Source organism: Megalops cyprinoides, chromosome 11, assembly GCF_013368585.1.
Source record: "Megalops cyprinoides isolate fMegCyp1 chromosome 11, fMegCyp1.pri, whole genome shotgun sequence".
Lineage (NCBI taxonomy): Eukaryota > Metazoa > Chordata > Actinopteri > Elopiformes > Megalopidae > Megalops > Megalops cyprinoides.
In genome coordinates this window covers 26,899,986-26,924,866 of record NC_050593.1, presented here as the reverse complement: position 1 = coordinate 26,924,866, position 24,881 = coordinate 26,899,986, and the positions used below count along the sequence as shown (strand labels likewise).

Here is a 24,881-nt window from a genome sequence, read left to right as displayed (position 1 = left end):
ATTATCATTGTCATTGCATATTGATAATAATGGTGATAACTATGATAATGTATTTGCCCAACACTCTTATCCAGAGCAATTTTCAATGTAGTAATGACAAGATAAATTAAATGTGCATCACTGGCCAGCAGAAACACAATTATAGGACAGCCAGTGACAGTGTATTTAGGTCTCAAGCTGAAAAGCCATATTGCAGCATAACCATAAAACGGGAGTTCAAAGTATTTATTGTACCTAAGAATCATTCTTTGGAATAACGTGTGTGTGTGTGTGTGTGTGTGTGTGTGTGTGTGTGTGTGTGTGTGCGTGTGTGCGTGTGTGTGTGTGCGCGCGTACATGTGTGTCTCCCAGTGTGCTGCATCTCTCTCCGCGTGAGAATGAAGTGTTCTACGACGTCATCGCCATAGTCGACCCTGTTACCCGGGAGGCCCAGAAGATGTCATCACTGCTAATTGTAAGTAGTTCTTTATTGTTGTTTACTTATTTTTTATTTTATTTGTTGCTTGTGAGTGTGTGGTGATGTTATAATAATAAGGACAGTAACGTCCTTTACGTAGGGATGTACAGAAAGTATCAGTTAGCCCTTAGCTCATAGTGTGCGCTATCTGTGTAACTGCTTGCACTCACTGGGTCCCTCTTGCAGGTGCTGGGTCAGGTGGTCAATATGAACCTGCGGGTGTTTATGAACTGCAGAGCAAAGCTGTCTGAGATGCCCCTGAAGAGGTGAGCGCCAGTCATTTCAGTTCCTGTCCATACTGCTAAGAAACCCAGGGCCCTCAATAGTTTCGCCTCTGTTTAGGGCCACCTCTGCTCGTGGCAAGAAAGTGTAATTGACAAGGTCAATAGTGTAGTGGAGTGTTGGCAGAATGTGTAGCTTTGCTCTTGAGCACAGCCAGTGCATCGATTTCAGTTTTCTGTGAGCGAGACGCCTGCCTGTATGTGCACCATATTATCATGTAATGCTGGGTTGAGACTACACAATTTTTTTGTCTTTCACAATGGTCACCCTGTCAGACTAGGCGGTCATAGTGCCATAAAATCTTGCCGCGTCTTGGTCGGGAGACTGGCAACACTACAATTTTGACCCCGACCAATCACCGTTCACGTCCTTGCGTGTCATCGGGCAGGATGGTCAAGAAAGTGTCAATCGTGTCTACAGAAGCGCTATGTGTGATGCTGGCGGTCTTCTGTTCAGAAAAGAAGAAGAAAAAGAAAAAACGAATGGGGACCCGTTCCCGGGTGTCACAAATAGGACAGTTTGGCTGTCTATCCTTCAAAGAGAAATTGAGGTAACGAATGTGTTAGGTCAAGAACATTACATAAATGTAGCTAGCTACCACATTCACTGTAAGTACACAGAAGGTCTAATGGAGGAAAAATTGTGTTTTGGCAATTGTATACTCTCTCTGGTAAATGAAGATACAAATATATGTTTTAATGTCAGGTGGTTTCACAATCACTATAACTGAAATCAAGAAAACGGTAAATAACGTTTTCCAGTTCTTTTCATTGACCACCGCATGAAGTGACAGCATTTGCGTTCAGTTTACATACAAATAGCCCTCACATGGCCCTAGGGTAGGGCTTCTCAAAGTCTGAAACTTAACTGAACCCAGCCCCTATAGCTAACGCCTACAGCCAATCATATGTTGAGTGCACACATAAACATGGCAATTTTAAGGTCCTATGTAACTTACAACTTGTTTACTCACCTTAAGCCTTTGCATATTTGCTTTGTAGGTTTTCAAGGATTTGTATGACTGTCATATATCCCAATGTTTTTACCAAAAGTCACTGAAGTAATCTTAAAATATTTAACAGAGTTTCCAAATTGCACCATGTTTGCAGAGAGCACTCTGTCATCCTATTGGTCAGCTTCGGAACTCAAGAGAAAAAATTCTTCCATGCTAGACTTTTCGTTGGGGTGTTGTGGGATGTCCTAGACGCCACATTGCAGTTCTTCAATTATGTCACATTACAAGACCTGTTCATCGTTTGGCATTGTTCTCAATGTTCATATTCGGGCCGGGCGCTGGAAATTTGTCAGCTACAACAAAATCATGTCAAAATTGAGCTGAAATCGTGTAGTCTGAACCCGGCATAAAAGTCCACACCATTACATTCACATTGTTTATGGTGCAAACAGAGCCCGACAGTGTAGCTATTTGTGCCTGTATACATGACAATGGGTTTGCATGCCTATTTAAGATTTTGTCTTTGAGAATGAAGTTCAACTAATTAATTAACAAAGGCCCTTCTTTATTAACGTGTCCCCTTTTTTGAAACAACCGCTACATTTTTTTAGTTTAAAATTGAGATAGAAGTGCGATATTGATGAAAGTAGGTTGCTCTTAGAATTCATGTAAATGAGGATCAAATTGTGAAATACGCCTTAGTTTAGCCTGTTGGACAGAACCCTGGGCAGTTCAGTGACAGTCAGCCAGCGACAGTAGCTTGAAATGATTTATACCTTAAATAGATTTCTTAGCTGAAGACTTCGAAATTGCCCAGCACCGCTATACCACTCAAATTAAAAAAAAGGAAGAAACCAGAGACAAAATATCTTTCCCAGGCGGTTCACTGCAGCAGGACAATCTTAGTGTTGCTTGTTGCAGTACAATCTTAGTGCTCCTTCCCTTGACTGCTTCATCAAACACTACCCAGAGCAGCATTGACAGCAGTGAAATGCTGTTTCTTCCTTGTGCTTGACATGGAACCACTGTTAACCTTACACTGCGGGAAATAGAGCTGCTCTGGGAAAATCATCTTTTGAAATGCCTTTCAAATGTGTGGAAATTGCAGGACCTGCCTGTGGCACGGAGTGACAGTTGGAACAGAGCCAGCTGTTATTAATATTGATCTCTGCCGCATATTATCTTCATCTACATTAAATTTTGTTTTAGACGGTGTAAAGGATAGATTGAAAAAGTAATTGTGAAGATATTATAATAACAGAGGCCCCTCGGAGGAGACTCATGAGGTGATATTGAATAGAAATTAGACCTCTCCACAGACATGGTGCTTACACTCATATAATGGGCTAAGCTTTTGAAATAGAACACATTCAGCTGTATCACATTTTTTCTGTCTCTGTAAATAGATTATTATCAAGAATCTCACTTTTATCCAGATTGGCAATTCTCGAGGGCTGGGTGTCTGCTCAGTTTCCTGATGCAATATATTCCCTTTTATAAAGTACAAGTAATATGAGTTCTTGCTGGTTAATGGATTCAAATTTAGTCCTGAAGTGGAATGGAAACCCTCAGAAGCGCAGCCTATTTTCTTCAGATATGAAATAATGTTAAGGGAGAAAATGACTATTGATTATTCATACATTTACTATGTATCTGTAACACAACGCCAGCTGTGCATGGTTAGTTTATTCTAAGCCGGGGGGGGCGGTGTGGGGGGGGTGGTCCACAGGATTCCAATGCAGGCCCTCTCCTGTGCTGTTTTTATTTGCAGTTTCTACCGCTTTGTGCTGGAGTCGGACGTGACGTTCCTGGCCAATGACACCATGTCGCCCGGCCCAGTGGCCCGCTTTGCAGAGATGCCTGACTCCCCTCTGCTCACCCTGAACATGATCACCCCAGAGAACTGGATGGTGGAGGCTGTGAGGAGTTCCTACGACTTGGACAACATCCACCTGCAGGAGGTGCTGTAACAAGAGCTCCAGTCAGTCACATACTAAATCACTCTCCCCACATTAGAAAGTGGCCTGTTCAAGTACAAATTCCTGCAGCTTTTTTTATTACTTTACCATGTGCATTCTGGAAGTCTCTGCCTAAAATATCTTTATTTTACTAATTACTGGGTATGTAACAATACCAAAAACTTATCTTGATTACTACGACGACTGAATGATATTTCTCTTAATGACACGATCGAGTTGCTCCGATTTGAGGTAACATTAGCCACGTTGACCTTGAATGTGACAAGATCGCTGGTTGCCCTGGCGATCCCTACACCAGGTTACGTATGACGAAAGCACGTTAGTGCAAGCCCACCTGGAACCCATACAGATTGCATTGCAGTGCCTGCAGTTTGAAAAAAATTGTCTTAACATGAGAATTTTTTTATCGCAATATCGCGAAATCCGATATATTGTTACATCCCTACTAATTACTGTATTGAATGTTCATGGTGCACTGGTTACGGCATGTAATACAAATTGTAATAGGAGCACTCTGCAACAGTGAACCTGAAAAGTTAAACCCAATGCAGAAACTTTAGAGCTGTGAGTGAATCTATGCCTGGTCTTAGATTTTATTGAAGATTTCGTACTATAAATATTATGAATATTACAAAAATATGTAGAAATATTCACGGAAAACACCTAGGCTAATTTACTGAAATAGTGGTTAATAGGTTGTTTCATTTGAATGGGTGCTGATTGGTTGCTTATGGTTGCTTGTTGACTGGTTGCTGATTGATTAGTTAGTTACTGGTTGCTATTTTTTTCAGTAGAGTGACTCTGTCTGCACTGTTGCATGGGTCCTGTCCCCAGGTCAGTAGCATGGTGACGGCAGAATACGAGCTGGAGTACTTGCTCCTGGAGGGCCACTGCTTTGACCTGTCCACAGGTCAGCCACCCCGGGGCCTGCAGTTCATCCTGGGGGTGAAACAGAACCCCCTTATGCAGGACACCATCGTCATGGCCAACCTGGTGAGCTCCGCCCCTACCCCCAACCCCTTCTTTAAGAGAGGCGCTTTACTGAAGTTAGCACTAGTTGGTCTGCTTTTTTGGTCTTTCAAAATCAGCCTTCAGTTTGAAGTTCTGCATGTTTTAAAACTGACTACTAAAAGATCTATTTCCTTTTTTTAATTGCCTTTGCTGTTGAAGCAAAACTCCTAGAGTTGGATCATTATATGGGTGTCATCAGTTTCTCCTGATTCGCAGTGGAGTTAACACTTCTCACCAATGCAGCTGTTTGCACAGCACCTCTCCAGTTTAAATAGAATCTGACTATCAAAAAAGGCAGAGCACCAAAGTGTCTGCAAACTGTTGGAACATTGACTCATCTCAGATGTTTAAGTGATCCACATTTAACAGTCACGGGTAACGGTGCCCTGTAGCATCCACTGATAGCCAAAACCATCATCTTGTCAGACATGAAGTGAGAGCATTTCTGTTGTCTCTTCTGCGTTTATTTGGCAGGGCTACTTCCAGTTAAAGGCCACCCCTGGAGCCTGGGTCCTTAAGCTACGTGAGGGGAGGTCTGAAGAGATCTATCAGATACTTGCGTGAGTTGCATGCTCCCTGCTCATCTGTGGAAAAGGAATGTGGTCCTACTGATGATGATTTTTGTAAACCTGATGATGATTTTTTTGTAAACATTTTTGTGTATGCAAAATGGGATGGTCTGAGTATATTGGCAGCATATACCCAACTCTCCCTCGGAAACTCGGCCGTCTCCTCTCGGCTTTAAATCTTTTTTGTGGGAAGGGAGGCCGTTCAGACGCGGGGGTGTTTCCCCTCCTTGGTGATCTGATTAGGTTACATAGCACCCCCAGCTTCTGTGGAAGAGGCTGAGATGATGTTTCCTCTCCCTCTCCAGGCTGTACGTACAATCATAGAGTAAAGAAATGAAATTTCAGCCTCTGTCATGTGATCTCAGCCAAGGAAACTACTGCAGAGACATGTGACAAACACCTTTCATTCAATCTGTTTTGTTTTACGCAAGTAGCTTGTGTAGCTCAGTGTTTAAAGTATTCACAGCCTGGGTTCCATGCCAGCCATGCTATTGTTATTTTTAAATTTTCTTTCTTTTTACTTTACTGTTTTTTTATTTTTTTTTTATGGTAATTCTGGCTGCTCTGTAAGTCGTTGTTCTGGCTACTGTCTTTAATGTGTCAAGGTATATTAGCACTTGAATCTATGGAATACGGCTTTTCTAATAATAATTAGATATTATTATTATTATTATTATTATTATACAAACATATCACATAGGATGTTACATACATCAGACTTAAAAATCTGTAAATCTCAAAAGATGGTGAATGATTATTAGACCAAATTCAAATGATGTATTAGCTACCATCTCCAAAGTCTCCATAACTGTATTTCCACCACACGAGTTCAAGAAAAATACAGTCCTGGAGTCTCCAAAGCTTTGTGAGACACAGATTTATGCCCCAGTCCACCAGGTGAAGCTAAAAGGTGATGCCATTTTTCAGGCTGGCATTGCCATTATTTATCCGGTTAACACTCACCTACTCTGGCTGTGGAAGCAATTGCAGCAGAACATGGGGGTCGGGGGCACAGTGAACTGTTCAGAGGGGATGAGCACTGTGTGTGTGTGTGTGTGTGTGTGTGTGTGTGTGTGTGTGTGCGTGTGTGTGTGGGGGGGGGGGGGGGGGGGGGGATGACATCCTCACTACTTCACCGTCATGGATTTTGCATTGGGTCGGATGCAGCAGACTTCACATAGAAGGATGCAAACACATGCTCCGTGTGTCTGTGCACAGACAGGGCAGGCATTTATCAAGGTGGGAAGGTTAATTCTGTGCCTTTAGGAAGTGCCGGTGTGGCAGTGGCACACTGAGTCACGGCAGCCTATCGCTCATTCGTGACTGAGGAGCTTTGCTGCTTGGTGTAGGGCTGATTTATCCCACACATGCACTCTCCTGTACAGTACAGGGCCGCCCTCACACAGTCAACAGCGGCTAGACGTTTAGCCACAAAATGGCCACTCCTCCTACACTGTGTGGGCCAGTTCTGCAGCATCTTCCTCGAAGAGACTCCTTCTGTCTCATGGTGGTGTGAGTAACATTGTTTCAATACGAGGATGATAATAATGAAATGGTAATGAAGGTGCTTTTTTGGCTGAGAGGCAAACGGATATCTGTCCCGTTGAAAGGCAGAGTGAGGGGAAATGAATATCACCACTGTCTGGCCCCCTGGCAGCCATCCCAGAATGCTCTGCTTGCCTGCATTAGTATTGTGCTGGGTTTCTTTGCACTGTTGGGCAGTGGTCCCCAGTGGCATGCTTTGGCGTGCATTTGTTTCCAGAGGATAAACTGGGCTTTTTCGCCTCTTTTTTCCCTAAATGCAACTGCTACGGCTAAGCTATACACCCAGCGTCCTCTGTGTCACTGATACACCGCGTTAGCTTATGCCACTCTTGCTGGTGCTTTAAGAGATAGTCCACCTTTAATCTGAGATTTGCGATTTCTTGCCATAATACAAGAACCGCTGCTGAGTGAAACCTGCAACATTTTTTCTGGTTTTTGAGTTTTACTGTACAAGAGGAGATGGTACTGTTAAAATAGCAGCGGAGAACCAATGTGTGTGTACCACCGAAATATGGCTTGATCATCTTGACAGCTCCTGATGGGTGATTTTCAGTTAAAGGAAAAGTAAGGAAAGCCTACAGGTACAAGTCGTGGGAACAGGACAAAAGCTTCTCACTCAAAATCTTAGCACAATGTGTCAGTGGTATCTCCTCATGTTATCTTCCTATTTTGTTCTTTCTGTTTTTTTAACCATTGTGAAAATTTTCTCCCAAAAACAAACATTAAAAAATATTTTTTTAGAAATAAGGTAGTCAGAAGTTAGAGGTTAGGGGCTAGTTAGTTAGGCACAGTTTTGGGCTGTTATGGGCAAGTCCTTGTCAATGCAAGTTTGTTTTCTGAACATTGTTTGATACTACCCAATTTATGGTTGCAGGCAAACAAATCAAAGGTGTATGACTATGAAAGGACTCTTAGAAGTGGGAATGACAGAGATTTGGTTGTAGTCACATAGTCTAAACTAACCTTTAGTTATTATTTCAGTGATTCTAACACCCTAAATTATCTATAGATATATGGTCTGTCTTTGTCTGGCCTAGTCTCTATCTCTCTCATGCTTTTTCCATTATTCACTTTCTTTCTTCCGGTCTCATGCTCTCTCTTTCTTAATTTCACTTTCTCCCCATTCTCCATTATTCTCACTCTCTCTCTCTCTCTCACTCTAATTCCCTCTCTTTTCTCTCAACCCCCTGTCTTATCTGTCTCTCTCCCTCTCTCAGTCATGACGGTACAGACTCCCCAGCAGAGGCTGGCGATGTCATTGTGGTCCTCAACAGCTTCCGCAGCAAGATCATCAAAGTCAGGGTAAGCCTTCACATGCACTCCCACACCTTCACATTGCTTATATTTCCACAGCGCTACTTCTGATGCTAACTCAGACTTCTTATAGAAATTCACTACTCGGCTCACATTTCACACTATTTTGCAAGGATGCCTCTTTGTTTTCAGAGTGTGTGAAATGCCAGCTGTTTCTCCTGTGAGCAGCTCCCAGGGGGCATTCTCACCCTGCTTTGTGGGGGGGGATTGTAACGCCCTCCCAATGGAGTTTGCCTCAGAGGCTCTCTTCTCTTTCACAGGTGCAGAAAAAGGCCGACAAAATTGGCGAGGACCTCCTCAGTGATGACACCGAAAGTAAAGGACTGTGGGAGTCCATCACAAGGTGACTGCACACTACAACCCTCCCCGTTGCATTGCTACCGATCTCAGTTTTTTAGTAACTAAGCGAGGCTGTTTGGAGCAGCTTTCTGACTGGTAAAGATGAATTCTTCACAGATGGAGGTGTCTCCAACCCTGCAGGGGTTCAGCGTTTACAAATTTTCATTTTCTCTCCATTAAAATTTACCTGTACTTGGTTAGCAGACGATCTTATCCTGAGCGACTTACATAGGTTTCGGTTTTTATGTGATGTCCGTTTATACCTATAGTACCTTACTGAGGCAGTTCTGGGTTCTTTGCCTTGCCCACTGCACTATAACCGCAATGCCCCAGCAGAGAATCAAACCGGCATCCAGTGGGTTACAAGCCCTGCTCCTTATCACTACACCACACTGCTGCCGGCCTCCCAGTGTAAAATTCCACAGTTTTTACTTGGATGGACTGTGAGCTCACCGCAGGCCATGTGAATCAGCTTTGTGTAAAAACACTGCTAAAATTGTTCTCTGCTTGAAGGAGGATGACACGAAAGGATTCCGTTTCATCAATTTCACACAAAGCTTTTTGTGTGTTTGTATTTCCTGAAGACATCTCTAGATGCCAGTTGCATGTTTGAATGCCATAGGATTGCTACATGTGGTATGTTGGATCTTTCCCAGTGTTTTATTTAGTCGATCCGAGCACATCAAATTAAAAGAACAGATGGAGGCTGGAGAGGTGATTCAGCCACAGTGATTCCTTCATAAAAGTGCTAATGAATCGACAGATACTACTAAAGAATTTAATACAGGAACAGTCTCATATAATTACACGTTATTTTACATTGCAAACCTATGCTGCTTATTAGGAAGGTGACTTAGGTGGAGCAGTCATTGTGTTTGAATAGTAATTTCAAAAGGAGAAGAGGCACCAGTGTTCCTGTAGGAGGCTGAGGAAGGAGCCCAGCTCCTGAAATATCAACCGTCATCGTCTTAGCTGATAAAATGGCTCGGTGGAAGGCTCTGTCAGTACCTTTTTGGAAAGTCTTTTGGAAGAAAATTTGTTTTCATCTTACATTCTGAGTCATCTACCTAGGAAGAATTAAGCCTGTTCAATTTGTCTTGACTTCCTTGAACTGGGATAAATAAAAGTGCCGAGCACCTGAACGAGTAGAAGTGTATTGAAAAATCTCAGTGCTGCGATAACTAGCTCTGAATGGCTGAAGTAGTCTGATTTAATTGCAAGATTATTACGTATTTCTTGACTCAAGCTAAGTAAGAAAGACCATAATGGCACACAGAAACGGTAAAAGAGAAATTACCTTTAAACTGGTAATGGTCCAGGACCTGTTTTTTCTTGATTAAAAAGCTGCTGATTTCTTTTCACTCCAGTGTAGCTAATGGGATAGTGTTACCCTCGTGCACTTCACATTGAATCATTTTTCATTATCAGAAAGCACCCAGGGTTCCTATATTCAATCATGTTGATTGAGACTGGGGGATTGGAGTTCGTTTTTTTTAACTTAAAAACCATTTTTTAGGCATTATAATTCAGCTGATTTCATGTGAAGTGCGCAGTGCTGAGCAGAGCACATTAGAGCAATCAAGTAAGAATGGAGCAGCTTTTAATGGGTGACCCTTATTGAAAGTGGAACACTTATTAATCACGTAAAACTTTCAAAAGGCTCAGAACCATTGTCAGTTTAAACACAAGTCCCCTGCCTCCCATATTTGTACAGTAGCTCACCAGCTGCCTCTTCACTGCTGTTTAGTCCCCATGGTTACAGGGAGCTGACCTGGGTCTTTGGTCTGTTGTGTTCTGTAGTCACTGAGGTACTGCTGGGGTCAAAAGAATTTCCTACAAGGACTGGGCTTTCTGGCTGTAAGATTCACAGTTGCGCCTGTGTGTCCTGCCTGTCGTGTTTGCGCACGTGTGTGTGTGTGCGTGCGTGTGCGTACGTGTGTACGTGTGTGCGCACGTGTGTACATGTGTGCGCGTGTGTGTGCATGCCCTTGTGTGCGTGTGTGCACGCGTGTGCTTGCGTGCGTGTGTGCATGTGTGCGCGTGTGTTCTAATCCTAACTCTAACAGTGTAATCTGTCTGCTTCTCACTGACTGCTCACTTGGGTGAAGTGTGTGGAGCTTCTTGGAGAGAAGGTAGGAACACTTTGGCTGCTGTGCGCTCTGAACTCACCTCTGTCTTCAGTGCTTGCATGTCAGTTTATGTGTTCGTTACACAAGATGTGTTTTTCACTCTTTTTCTGCTGTGGCCTAATGTTATTTTGTTCATTAAAGCTTCTACACTGACATTATATTTATTATTATTACAATTATTATATTTACTTACTTACTTTTTGGCGCCTGCAAAGTGGGCAATGTTGCTGTGCATTTAAACAGCAAAGGATGGAAATGAAAGGAGGGTTTGCCGCAGCACTAAAGATGCTATTGAGCTCCAAACAGGCTTAAAATGGGCCGCACCAGCTTTCTCTCGGTAAACTGGGATCTGTTGGCGCCCAAAGAGCCCGGGCAGACTGCTTCAGATCGTCTGTGACTCACAGTGGAGCTCGCCCTCCCTCCCTCTGCCATCCTCTGCGGAACCTCGCTGCTATGAGTCACGGGGTTTCCGAGGAACGCATCGGAGGCCCCAGCGGGCTCTCTGTGAGACCGACAGCGGCGAGAAAGACGTTTTCGCTGTTTAAATGCCCTGCAGGCAGCGCGGCGGAGTCCGGCGCTGCGCAGGGTGGTTGAGTGAGCACTGCTTCCTGTCCATCAGCGGCCTGCCTCAGCTGAGACAAAGCAGCCCCGAGGACAGGCATGATTCCTTCTCAGCAAATGAGCCTTGCGTTACAAGCCAGCACCGAAACAGGGCTGTTAGCTCTGATCAGTGGCTCACAGTGCTGTTCCCTCTCAGACTGCAGCTGCAGAACAGAGAGTCTGAGAGTGTTTTCAGGACACACCCAATGATGAGCGTTTTCAGGACGAGATCCTTAGCTGCACGCATTAAATGAGGCTCAACAAAACAAGCTCTTTCGGCTGACTCTACTGTTGAAAACTGGAGGCGTGCACAGTTTCATGGATGCAGCTGTCATAGTAACAGATCACCACATTGCTGTCACTGCATCACTGTCCTGTCTCCCACATTGACTATTCTGTACACATACCAAGCAGTCGTGACACCATGAAATTTGTCTGCTGTGACATGCTGACTCTGTCCAGCACCTACCTCTGCCTGCCGCTTTAGTTTAGTGCGCTGAATGGCTTTGTTAATATAAATGCCTAAACACAATGCCCCTCGGTGATTCCACTGGTAGGAAATATTTTATCAGCTAAACGTGGCTGAATATTGTCATTGAAGATAGCAGCAACAGAAAATTAGGATTGGAATTGAAGTCTTTTGATAATTGGATGTTAGATTCATTAGAGCTGCACTGAAGTGCCAGTGTTGTAATGAGATGGTGAGCCAGCGGGAGCGGTTCTGTTTGTGTTACTTTTTCCCCGTCGGAAGTCACGCAAACTGAGACTGGGCTCACAGAACTGGTGCCGTCTCTCAAAGTTTATATGCAACGTTTTCTGAAATAATGTCCATTATTTGTGGACAGTATCCAAAAATAAGGAGTATGAGTAAATTCTTAGGTCATTGTACTGTATCTTACCACTTCAAGCATGGCTTTGAGTTGAGATATTTTTGTGGCCCCTGGTTACTCAGAACAGCACATGGCACTCAGTGGTTGCCAGCCATTGCGTCCTGCCAGACTGTATTGGTCTTGACGTCGCTTGTAGAGTGCATAAATGTAATGTTGTGTGTCTCATGTTCCTGTGTAGCCTCACAGGCGGGTCCAGCTCAGAGGATAGCGAGAAGAGTAAGGAGGACGTGCTGAACATCTTTTCTGTGGCTTCAGGACATTTGTATGAGCGCTTTCTGAGGTGAGACGCCCACACGCCACCTTGGTCTGGGAGGCCCCATGCATTCTGCTAGCTTTTTTTATTGATCTCTTGAGACTCTGCACCACCACCCCCTCTCTCTAATTCCCTTTCTCTCTCTCTCCCTTTCTCTCCCCCTCTCTTTTCCAGGATAATGATGCTGTCTGTTCTACAGCACACCAAAACTCCTGTCAAGTTCTGGTTCCTCAAGAACTACCTTTCCCCTTCCTTCAAGGTAATGAGCTCTGCACACGACTCCTCCAAGACTTTTGGCCTTTCCCATCTCGTCGTGATAACTTCTACCTGTTCCAACTGTGACCCCCAGAGGAATGGACTGGTTCACATTGAGCAATGAAAGGAATCGTGGGATGTGCTGTCCTCAGTCATACTCTTCTTTTATCCTGTTCTCTTCTTCTAAACCTTAGCCAGCTCACAAACGCCCACCTCGCTTGAGCGCGTGTGTATGTTTGTGTCAAAAAAAAACAAGACGGAGGAGAAGGAATAATTTGTTTGATAAGAATGCTTACCACGTTGTTTTGAATGCTAAAGACAAAACAGCACCGAACATCGTGCAGCCAGAGGGAATTGTGGGAGATGATAGGACCGAAATACTGTGTACAGGTGATTCAGTGCATGTCTTTCATGTGCGTATTTAAAAAGATGCAGTTATTGATCAGGCCCTTGTTGTTAAGCAGCCCACCCTGACAGTGCATAAAGCCCATCTCAGTAGCCTGACTTGTGCTGAGTTTCTCATCAATAATTGCTTCATCTTGCAGAAGATGATAAAGGGCAGCGATGCGTTCATTGCCTCCAGCTGCTTTCTGCAGAGACACAAGCACTAAAGGGATCTGTGGTGCAGTTGGGTGCTTTTAACTTTAAACTTGTTAGGCTGTGTTTTTTTTTTTTTTTTTGAGACTTGTGAAATAAAGTTCCAGCGATGATCTCATCTCTGTACTGCGCCACTTTGCGCCCAGAAATACATTCTCACTCACTGCGAGGGAACCAGCCGGTCTCTGCTGCAGAATTTGCAGAGTTTTGTCACAGCGTGAGGGAAAACATACTGGAGACATGTTTGACTTTTTAAATCTTTCCTCTCATCTCTGCGGCTGTAGTAGGGACATAAATATTCTGTTGCAAGTTAGGAAGATTTCTCGCTTCCTTCCCTCATCGTTGCCTCTCTTTCTCCCTCTCCCTCTCTCTGCCTCTGTGTATCTCTCTCATCTCTTCCTCTGCCTCTCTTTCTCCCTCTCCCTCTCTCTGCCTCTGTGTATCTCTCTCATCTCTTCCTCTGCCTCTCTGTAGGAGTCCATTCCTCTCATGGCGCAGGCCTATGGTTTCAGCTATGAGCTGGTTCAGTATAAGTGGCCGCGGTGGCTGCACCAACAGACCGAGAAGCAGCGGATCATCTGGGGCTATAAGATCCTCTTCCTGGATGTGCTTTTCCCCCTGGCCGTGGACAAGATCATCTTTGTAGATGCTGACCAGGTAGCTATGAGCTCTAGAGAGGACATTTATCTTTCATTTTGGCATTCGATGAATCAGGCATAAGGATCTCTTAATTAAACTCATACTAGAATATCATTCTAAAATTTGATTAGGAGGTTAAGTACAGATGGTGTTATCTCACTATTTTTTGTCAAATTTTGTTATAATCATAATTAGATTGTGTTTGGGGTAGGATCTGAATAGAATATAGCTGGAATGGCAGTATTCTATGTTATGACCGCTTATTCAACTCTAGAGTTCCTTCTAATCAAGAATGTGGTTAGAAAGCCTCTTAGAATGTGATTAGTGTTTGGACTGTTTCACAAATATGGATATGCTATATTATGACCGTATATTCACCCCATGTATTAATAACCTCATAAATAATAATGATTGTATCTTTGGAGAAATTTATTCATTTTTCACTAAATATGTGTTTTGAGTTAAAGACTGATTTATTATATACTGAAGCTGTTGACACAGACAGCTCTTGATTTGTTGACAGCTATGGATTAAATTGTGCTTGAGGGCTGTACAGTCCTTGTGATCAAGGCTCTCTCACTCTTCAGATTGTTAGGGCAGACCTTAAGGAGCTAAGAGACCTGGACTTGGAGGGTGCCTCCTATGGATATACCCCTTTCTGTGACAGCAGGAAGGAAATGGATGGCTACCGCTTCTGGAAGTCAGGTTACTGGGCCTCACACCTGGGGAACAGGAAGTACCATATCAGGTAAAGTACCACAATCCACAGTCATGTTTAAACTGAAAACTGCTGGTTTCTACTTCAGACATTTTTGCCTGAGGAGGACCATACTGGTCAAAATGCTTAAAACAAAACAAAAAAAACTATGTGAGTTATTTTGTTTATTTTTGTAGGCTAAAGAGTTGTATATGTAGCATTAATGGAACACATATGCATAAGCTATGCAAATGATTCATCCTTTTGTACAAACAAAGGTTTGCCCTGTCTTTAATATTTTCCTTTAGTATTCTTTTCCTAATATTTTTTAGAACAGCAATTTTTACCAGAATGTAATACATCTGTTTTAATGAACTTGAAGGAATCATCAACCCCTGATAGATGAAATTATATTAATCATGAGCACATCCAAAATTTGCCTCACACTGTCTGCATTTAGTCATTTAGTCACTTATCCAGAGCTATTTATAAAAGTGCACAAATGTCTACTGGTCACATACGATATGGTCACATACTTACATTTAAATATTTTAAACTCATGGTCAGAACAATGACCTTATCATCTCCAGCTATTGCAACACGGGCATCAGACATCAGAAGAGCTTTGCTCTGATTCTGGAGTAGAATAGAGCAGACCTGAGCTAAGCTGAACAGAAGTGTTCTGGCATTTTTCCGAGCTGAGCTTCTACTCTCTGACCTCTGCAGCCCGGTGTTATGGTTCTTATTTATTACATTTTTATTATTTACATTATTTATTTCCCCAGCAAACACCCTCTTTGAGGGTGACTCACACTCACACTAGCTTACAGGTTTACATTCATCATTATTTATACAGCTGGATATTTACAGAGGCAATTTTCTTTAAGTACCACATTCAAGGGTACAACGGCAGTGGCACCCTTGGGAATCAAATCTGCAACGTTACAAGCCCATCTCCTAAACTATGACAACACACCGCCATCCTAGTGCTGTAATGCAGGAGACACCACAGGTCGTGACATCACAGCAAAGAACTGACATGACTGAAGCTTGCAATAGACCTGTGAAGGACTGGAGCTAATAATTCACCTGCTCACTCCCAGAGAGAACCACTTTTTTTTTTTTTTTTTTTTTTTTACTACTCCATGTATTGAATATCCCAGCATTAAAAAAGATTCAGCTTTGTCCGGCTGGGTCAGGTTTTAATGCAGGATCCTGTACTCACTGATACCAGGTCAAGGACTGGTGTGATTGTTGCATTTCACAGCTGGAGAGGTACACGTGAGGAGTCCAAGTGAGGGGTAGCAAGCAAGTAAAGACTGATTGTAGTGCTTCAAAAAGCTAAAAAAAGCCAAACGTGTCCTCCCACAACGAGAACACAACAAAACAGGCGAGCGAGCAAAACCAGCGTTGCACATATTGTAAGCAAAAGAGATGAATACCAAGAAGTCTGAAAAGTAAACAGACCTTGAAAAGTAAGCCGGCCTTAATTCAGACCATTTTTAACCGCTAAAGTTTTACAAGGCAGAAAATGGGTATGGGGTAAATGGAAGCACTATAACATTCAAGCACCGAAGAATGCACACTCACTCAAAAGAGCTGCTGTAGGTTGTGCAGTGTTAGTTGTGTAAGGGCATGTGTCCGGCTCTTTGAAGTGCTGCAATCAGCCATTACCTGAACACGTCCCTTACCTGGACTCCTCATATGTAGCTCCCCAGGTATGAAATGCATCAATAAAACAGCCCCTGACCTGGGATCAGTGAGTGTAGGACACTTCAGAGCAAAGCCTGCTGGGAGCTTTATAGATCATTGTATTGTATTCCTGCCAATCTTACAGCCACATGCCTGATGAAAGTTAACAAAAAAAATATTCTCTCAGGGTGGAATGTTCTGCATTCTGGACATTGCAGTAAAACATCATTATTAATGATCCTTGCATAGGACACATTGCTCTAATTTGTTCCACTGGGATGTTTAGTTGGTCTTTGTGGATGTTTGTCTTAATTCTTAGTGGAAGTTTACTTTGTCTGAAATCTTTTTTTGGAATATTGATAAGAGCAGACTTGAGAACAGACTCTGATATTTGGCAGGCAGGGCCTTTACATTGAAACCAGTTCTGTCTTACACGCCAACTCCCTCTGTCATATCTATAAGCACTGAGCATTTAGATGCCTCCCTCAAGAAAGGTATCCGACTCAAATTCCAGAGTGCTGAAGTGAAAGCTATTATTTGCTCTAAGTAATACTGCTGTTTTCCCAGTTTGTCAAATTTGATGTATCCTATGTGCAGACATTTTGTATAGTGGATTTTTGTAAATGTGTACACTAAGCCAGGTTGATTGGTTGTAACAGTAGCCAGCATACACAATGGCCCTCTGGGAGCTGAGTTTGATGCCCCGTGTCCCATTGTATCAAAACTGCTACACCAGCTGCTGTGTTCTTCTCTGCCTCAGTGCGTTGTATGTGGTCGATCTGAAGAAGTTCAGGAAAATAGCTGCAGGGGACAGATTGCGTGGGCAGTACCAAGCCCTGAGCCAGGATCCCAACAGCCTGTCCAACCTGGACCAGGTGAGTTCCTCACGACCCATCCACCTCACTGGAAGTGGAAGGGAGGTTTCTCACACCTCTACTGGGGGCCAAACAAACTCTGGTTCCTGAAAGGCCAGAGTCCACCTAATTACTCAGCTCTGAAATGTTTTAGGAAACAAAGCTTGCAGTCACAACTAATTATGAAGCGTTAAAGCAGCTTTAATGGTGTCCTGAGAGCAGAGTTGTATAGTCCTCATCTGTATGGCAGTATTTCACTTTTGTGCTCTTTATTACAATTGTGATGCATGTAGTATGCGCTCACCTTTTTTTTAATTAACTGGTGAATGTAAAGGAACTGCTATGTAAAAGTGGATAATTCTCTGTAGTAATGTGAAGATGTGTATGAGGGTCGGGTAATGGCATGCATCGTCATTACCGACATTTCACCAAGATTATCCTCCTGTGCTTCTGTGGCCTGGCAGAATCTCTCCCAGGCAGACATCTGCACATATAATTACCTTTCTCTTAGAAAACCCCTTTAAGCAGTGAAATCGTTTCTAAAGCTTTTGGTGATCAAACTACATTTTTTTGAGAGGGTTGATGCTGGTTTTACCTGCAAGTTTATGTTTCAGATTAAAAAATGTGATCGTGTGACTGATTGAGATGATTATTTTGTTTCATGTATGATAATACTAATAATTCTTCTTGCTAAAAACTCTTTTTAGATACCTCCCGCTCCGCTGGTCGTACAGCAGAGCTGAAGCTTTCTGCTCAGGCTAATCCTATTATATTTGATATTGTTATAAAATGTTTTTCTTTGACTTCCAGTGAACTGTGTGCATCACTACATGCGGTTAGTTCTGATCTCTGACCCCCAGAAGCCCGTGATTGGACAGAACATTAAATCCAGGACTTCACTGAGAAAAGAGTGTTCTCACTGTAAAGGGGTGATAGGTTTCGCTAAGCTGGAAGACATAATCAATGCCCTCAGCAGTGCTTTGCTGTGCTCCTCTCATACAGGACCTCCCCAACAACATGATCCACCAGGTGGCGATAAAGTCCCTGCCCCAGGAGTGGCTGTGGTGTGAGACCTGGTGTGACGACACCTCAAAGTCGGCCGCTAAGACCATCGACCTGGTCAGTACTGAGACAAGCTGAGCAGACACCCTTGCATGCTCAGGGAGCAGGGTGCACTTGTACTTACATGTTGCTCTGTCCAGGACATAGCTCTCCTGTTTGACTTCTTGCTCTCTCTATTAGAGCTTTCCTTTGTTATCAGTGAAGTGACGAGATTTGAGCGGTGCAGGAATTCCTTGGCAATTAAATTCATGTTACATATGACATTTTATTACAGTATCAGTCAAAAGTTTGGACACACCTGATTAAGATAATGGGAAACATGTATTTAAAAACATTTTTATCTGAAGACTTATGCTCACATGCTTGAAATTTGGTCTTACACAAATATAAATTGTGAAGTTGATGCCTATATATGAATTATTTAACTTATTTTAAAAAATATTTCAAGTTTTGATGGCTTTACTATTATTCTAAAATGTGGAAAATAATAAAAATAAATGAAAAAAACTTTTGACTGGTACTGTATATTTACAAAAGAATTACACTGTGGATATAGCAATATGTTCTCTCTTTATCCTACATTGTCTTATGTTCTTGCATTTTTTATACCTGGATATTAATACCTGGATACAGGTATAAATGTTGATAGTGATCTTGTTAAAGTAACTCTGAATCAGTCAGTCCTATGTTGTTGAAAGCAAACTTATCCTTGAGCCCATCTGGAGTCTCTCACATTATTGGCAGGAGCACTGAAGCCAGCGCTGTTCAGCACAGAATTCTCACTTAGACTAAATCATTACTTGTCATATTTACTGGGATCTGTGGAGTGCAGTTACTGACAGATAGTGTGTGAAGATCAGTGTTAGACGTCTTTATGTGGAGATGCTCAGTCAGTCGTGAATGAAGAGATCAATGCGTCTTGTACTCGGTGTATTGTAGCCTGCATTATGTTCCAGGAGAGATTGTATTCCTATTTATCATCATTCAAGTAATAATGCAGGATGTTTTACATGGTATTTTGTTCCTTTATGCAGCTGGATATTTTACTGAAGCATTGCAGAGTGAACACAGTGCTCAAGGTCACAACAGCAATGCTCCACCCTGGAACGTTCAACCTCTGTGGTTACAAGCTCACTTCCATAGCTGCTATTAAATGAATATAGAAACATGAAGAAGACATTATATTACATTACTGGCATTTAGCAAATGCTCTTATCCAGAGCGACTTACATCGGTTAGAGATTTTTTTCCCCCAATATTATCCATTTATACAGCTGGATATTTACTGAGGCAACTGTGGGCTAAGTACCTTGCCCAAGGGTACAGTAGCCGGACCCCCGGGGAATCGAACCAGCAGCCTTTTGGTTACAAGTCCTGGTCTTTAACCACTATGCTACACTGCCACCACGGAATATATCCATTGGTTCAATGCTAAGTCCAGGGACTGTTAGTTGGCAGTTGGAATGGATGTTGGTGGGCTAACGCAGAGGTATCAAGGGTTTCCCAATACAGCGATGACCAGGACCTCATATCCTATGAGGCAGGGTGAATAGAGAGAGAGAGAGACACATAGGATACAGTGATCATTGAAAAAGTAGAATGAACATGAGTCCTTTTAGGCTGTGACAGATAGATTTCTGCTCAAGCTTGGGGAGGGGTGGTAGCTCTGAACCCATGACCCTATCAGCATTAAGAACCCTGGAGCACTGCCACCTCATATTCACTGGCTAACACCATCAAGAATAGAAATCTCATTTACACTTTCCTCCCTGCTGCCACTTCCAGGAAAGTGCACTTTGGGAGTTTCATTAGGGAGTGTGTTTCAAATGGAAGGCATTAACGCCAGCAGATCCTGTTTCATTATGGCCTTCGCTCGGCAGCCCAGCGTGCTGTCTCCTTTACCGGACGGTGCTAAAGGGCCAGTCAGATAAACATTGAGCTTCGGCTGACTAATTCAGACCAATAGACGCTGTAGCCTGAGTCTTGTTTCTCTGGCATTCTAGAGCCATCTGTTAGAAATTAAGCAGACATTAACCATCTATCAACAATAAAAATCAAACAAATTTGTAAGGCCAGGGAAAGCAGGTCATGTCAGTTCCCTGAAGTGTTCCTCATTTTGCCAGCCAGTGTGCTTTTATTGACAATCTAAGAGAGTGAATAAATGGGTATCGTTGGGATGCCCTGTACACCTGGTAAGGGGACCCAGCAGTCTCCTCACAAGACAGCACTTTGCAGTAGTGGAGACACTTAAATGTCATTCCAACTGCGCAAGAATGCCATTATGACATAATTTGTTCACATGTCAAGAAAATGTGTAGTTGTTTTTCCATTTATCTTCTGGGAGCAAATATATATATATATATATATATATATATATATATATATATATATATATATATATATATAGACATTAATAGATCAAATTGTCTTCCCATTTTGTGATACATAAGTTGTGTTTTATATTAGCAGCATTTTGATAAATGTTTTTGAGGAAAAGGGGAGCAGAGAGAGTGCTTCAGGAAAAGAAACTTGGCTTGTAACCTGAAGGCCTCATGTCCAGATGGAGCAGGGTACATAACCTCAATGGCTTCAGTAAATATCTAGCTGTATAAATGAATAATATGTGTAAAAATGGTCAGATTATTGCACATAAGCTGCCCTGAACGATGGTTTCTGTTCAGTGAAGGAATAATGTAAAATGTAAAATCTCCAGTCTGGGACAGACACAGAAAACACATGGACTTCTGACCAGAAGGTTTTAGGTTGGAATCCCAGTCAAAGCTCTATGATTGTACCCTTGAGCAAGACACTTTAAGCTGAATTGCTTCGGTAAATATCCGACTGGGTAATATGTAAAAAAAAAAAAAAAATGTAAGATGTGTAAGTTGCTCCGGTGAGGACAGTGATTTGCTGAGCAGATCAATAAATCGTGAGAAAAGCAGCATTCTGATGGTGAGAGGTGTGTCCCCGCAGTGTAATAACCCCAAGACCAAGGAGCCGAAGCTGGCAGCCGCCATGAGGATCGTGCCGGAGTGGGCGGAGTACGACGCGGCCGTCAAAAACCTGCTGAGGAAGGCCCAGGAGCAGAGAGCCGGGGGGGCGGAGCCTCAGCCCTCACCGTCGCCACAGAGCGGAGGTCAGGAAGGGTCTTTCGCATCAGCATCTGTGCTGGATGTCACCGCGCTCTGTCACTGCTGGAACATTTGTTTAAAGGAGCGTAGCAGCTCGCCGGTCGTGTTGGTGTTCTCTGTTCAAGGCTGAGCTTCATACTGACGGATGAATGCAGTGTCTTACCCCCTGTTAACAGCTTAATCGCTTTAACAGATTCTCTCAGCAGCAAGAACAGAGAAGAACACCGCGGCATTGTTGCTTTTCAGCGATTACCTTGAAAACGCATTAGTAACTGTGTCATGCTTCCTCTCTGACACCAAAGACAGGGTTTCTTACAGGGTTTCTTCAAACAAGATGAAAGCTTGTTTGGATGTGTCAGTATTACGGTAAAGGTGTGGGTGTATGTATTCAGTGGTATACGGCTGTAATAAAAACCATTTATTGCTCATATGTTATGTGGCATTTCTATGCCAGCAGTACGGGTGTAACGCCTTTGAGCCGTTCTGTCTTTCTTCTCTGCTTTCACAGGCCCTCAGCGTGATGAGCTTTAGCGTCTGTTCCAGGAACTACTGAACAGGGAGAAGCTACAAGTTTGCACCTGATCCACCTGTGGAGCTTGAAGATTTCTGCTTGTGTAGATCTACATGTACGTGATGCTGAGATGTACAGCAAAGATGTGAGGAACCCTGGGCTGGAAGTGTCAAATGCTGTTGCCCAAAAGAGAAGCGAACAAGAGAAATATTTAATTTTTTAAGGTTTCATACAGTTTTTCTAATTAAGCAAGAAGGGACAAGGAGGGACAACACACACTAAATCTTTTTTCCTAAAGTATGATGTAGAAGAAATTCAGCGTACCAAACTGTACATAGCCATATTCGTATTTAAGTAAGTATGCCAAGGTGAACAAAGGGTTAAATATTTCTGGGATCTGGCCTTGGTTGTTTGTGTTGCAGAGACTGTGACCTACACGCCTCCAAAATGTCTCATAAGGAGAGTAAAGAGATTGCTTCTGTCTATCAGATATATAAAGAAATAATTGCACTGATATGAAAAAAGTGACAAGCAGCAGGTCCTCTTTGTCTCCATGTCAACGAGACATATTCCCAAAATTGATACAGGTGTCGACACAGCTGTTGATGAAAAAAGCTGCAGTGTATTTGAACTTTTTATATAGGTGTTTATATCAGGTTTATTTATTAGTTTTTTTGTACATTATTACTGTATATCAATTGCCAAGACACTACATTTGATTTTGACAAGCATTTGCCTTGGTGCCTCTGTCTGACCTGGAAATGCTTCCATATAAGTATGGTAGAGCTGCCAAGCCACATGCTGTATTGCTGTCTGATTAAACACTTAAACAGATTTATCATGTTAACTTTTATTGCCTCTGGGCCACCTCCCACAAGGCTGTGGTCAGGGCACACATATTCCAACTGCTGACCAGATATACAGCTCCTCAGCTCATTCCGTCCTACCTACTCGCTTATGTAGGAGGGTCTGGTTGATAACAGGAGATTTCAGTCCTGTGTTGCTATGCAAGCTATGGATTTGTCTTTGGTCTGGCTTCTGCATCAATATTCATAATGGACCAGCGAAAAAAAAAAAAAGAGAACACTTTCGCCTTGACTGAGGAAAGACTGATTTTTCGTTGTTAAGCAGACAGAGCTGAATATCTGACCAGTGTATAGAATATCTGTGGTGAGAGGCAGTGGAGGTAAAAAGTGAAGCTTCCTGAATTGTTCTGGGCAGAACTGTACAAGCTGCTGCTCATGGGTGTAAACCAAATATATATCAAAATACTTGCCTCCCCTGAGGCAAACTGATTGGCTCTGTGGGGTGAGTTGCTGCTAACACATTATAGCCTCACTCTCCCATCGCTGGGGTTTTTCCACATGGTAATTTATACTTTTTGAAGAATATGTGGAAGACAATCCTTAAACCTAGACCAATCCTTCTAAAGTGGAAAGGCACTGTCATGATTTTGTTATAGAATGCAGTGCTTTCCACTTAAAGGATAAAATGATTTTTTTTCTTTTTTGTTTGTTTATGAAATTTCTGCCTGAATAGACTTATTATAAGCCATTTTTGTTAGTAATTTTGAGTTTGCTTCAATTGTTGTGTGAGCTGTTGTGTCATCTGACTATGTTAGTAAGTTCTGAATGACTGTTGTGTGACCAAGTCGAACCATGGAGGTACTGGAGTTCTTTTTAAGGCAACAGTGGAGGCAGTAGCGTTTACATTAATCATGCGTCTCTTTTTTGTAGCGAGGCAGTAGTTAGCTCACAATATGAAGATGCACATGAGCCATTGCTATAGTAAGACTACAGAAATGATGCCAATGCTGTAGGTTGACACTTTATTGTCTCAATTGCCTTGAAGCGTGTTTTCTCAGGAATACAATGTCTGGAATCCTTGTTATTATTAAAGAAAAAAATATTCAATCGTGGTCAGACTCCACTGTCTAGTGCTTTAAAAAGAGAGAGAGAGAGAGAGAGAGAGAGAGAGAGAGAGAGAGAGAGAGAGAGAGAGAGAGAGAGAGAGAGAGAGAGAGAGAGAGAGAGAGAGAGAGAGAGAGAGAGAGAGAGAGAGAGAGAGAGAGAGAGAAAATGAGAATGAGAATGATGTTAAAAGGTTTCACAGACATACACATCTTTGGAACTGGGTAGTTATGCAGGAATGCTTTCCTGAAATGGCATCAGGCCTGAAAGATTAGCAGTCATTTAGTTATCATTCAGTGTGTATTTTACAGAAGCTTGAAGTGATTTGAAAGTTTAGAGGGGCATTTTAAAAGCATTTAGAATTTGGAAGTGACATTCAGGGAAAGCATGCAGTTGAATGTGACAAGCACACTACAAAATCAATGCCTGTACAAGGCTGTTAAACCATGCTTGGTGCATCCAAGGGAATATTTTTTTTTTTCTTGATTTACTTTATTACAGATCCATCCTAGATACAAGTGAACACAAACTACTAGCTGGGTGGGAGTGGGTTTGAGCCAAGAGCAAGGCTCTCGCATTCAGGAATGTGCAGTAAAGTTAGAAATGGAGATGAGGAGACAGACTTCGCAACCTTCCTCACTGGGGGTGGGGGTGTTGAGGCACAGTGTGAAGCTGCATGGAAGCCCTCAGAGCTTTCACCTGCCATTTTGCTCACACCAAATCAAAATGGGCCTTTCAGTTACCCTAAACTCCTCATTCCCCTGGTGGAACTCCCTCTGTCGCCAAGGTAGTGTCAAAAAGGAAGCCGGTTGACGGCACGCACTGCTGACAGATGTGATAGCCTGTGGGAGACTGAATTTGCTGAGAGAAGACCTCAGACATCAGCAGATGAGTGGTGCTAGTTTAAGCTGTGACAGGAGGCAAGCCTAAAAATGGTGGTACTCAACTGAGAAAGTAGCTACTATAGCTACCATGATTGAGTATTACCACTGGAAGCCTTAGAGTGTGAAATGACCGCTATAGGAGTCACAACCATCATGAACTCATGCTTGTTTGGGTCTTGTGTTAATATACATATGTGAGCACTTCTGTATTAAGTCTGATGCTACAAAGTTATCTTGTCAATCCAAATTGTGTTGGTTGTCTTTCAACGTGCACCTTTATATTTAAGCAAATAATGCTCAACTTTCTGCTTGTGTTTTCCATTTGC

The 24,881-nt window shown here is 42.7% G+C and overlaps 1 protein-coding gene across 1 annotated transcript in view; it reads left to right on the top strand.

Moving 5' to 3' along the window:
• uggt2 (UDP-glucose glycoprotein glucosyltransferase 2) overlaps window positions 1-21,935 on the top strand; it is a 56,273-nt gene extending 34,338 nt beyond the window's left edge. The window contains exons 26-41 of the mRNA XM_036540445.1: window positions 352-454; window positions 644-723; window positions 3,466-3,655; window positions 4,508-4,666; window positions 5,159-5,244; window positions 8,016-8,100; window positions 8,373-8,455; window positions 10,560-10,583; window positions 12,249-12,350; window positions 12,498-12,582; window positions 13,650-13,832; window positions 14,402-14,562; window positions 16,964-17,078; window positions 18,060-18,176; window positions 21,093-21,255; window positions 21,759-21,935. Coding sequence (XP_036396338.1) covers window positions 352-454; window positions 644-723; window positions 3,466-3,655; window positions 4,508-4,666; window positions 5,159-5,244; window positions 8,016-8,100; window positions 8,373-8,455; window positions 10,560-10,583; window positions 12,249-12,350; window positions 12,498-12,582; window positions 13,650-13,832; window positions 14,402-14,562; window positions 16,964-17,078; window positions 18,060-18,176; window positions 21,093-21,255; window positions 21,759-21,781 — 1,759 coding nt within the window. The 3' untranslated portion in view covers window positions 21,782-21,935. The remainder of the gene's footprint in view (window positions 1-351; window positions 455-643; window positions 724-3,465; window positions 3,656-4,507; window positions 4,667-5,158; window positions 5,245-8,015; window positions 8,101-8,372; window positions 8,456-10,559; window positions 10,584-12,248; window positions 12,351-12,497; window positions 12,583-13,649; window positions 13,833-14,401; window positions 14,563-16,963; window positions 17,079-18,059; window positions 18,177-21,092; window positions 21,256-21,758) is intronic.
• The last annotated feature ends 2,946 nt before the right edge of the window (window positions 21,936-24,881 follow it).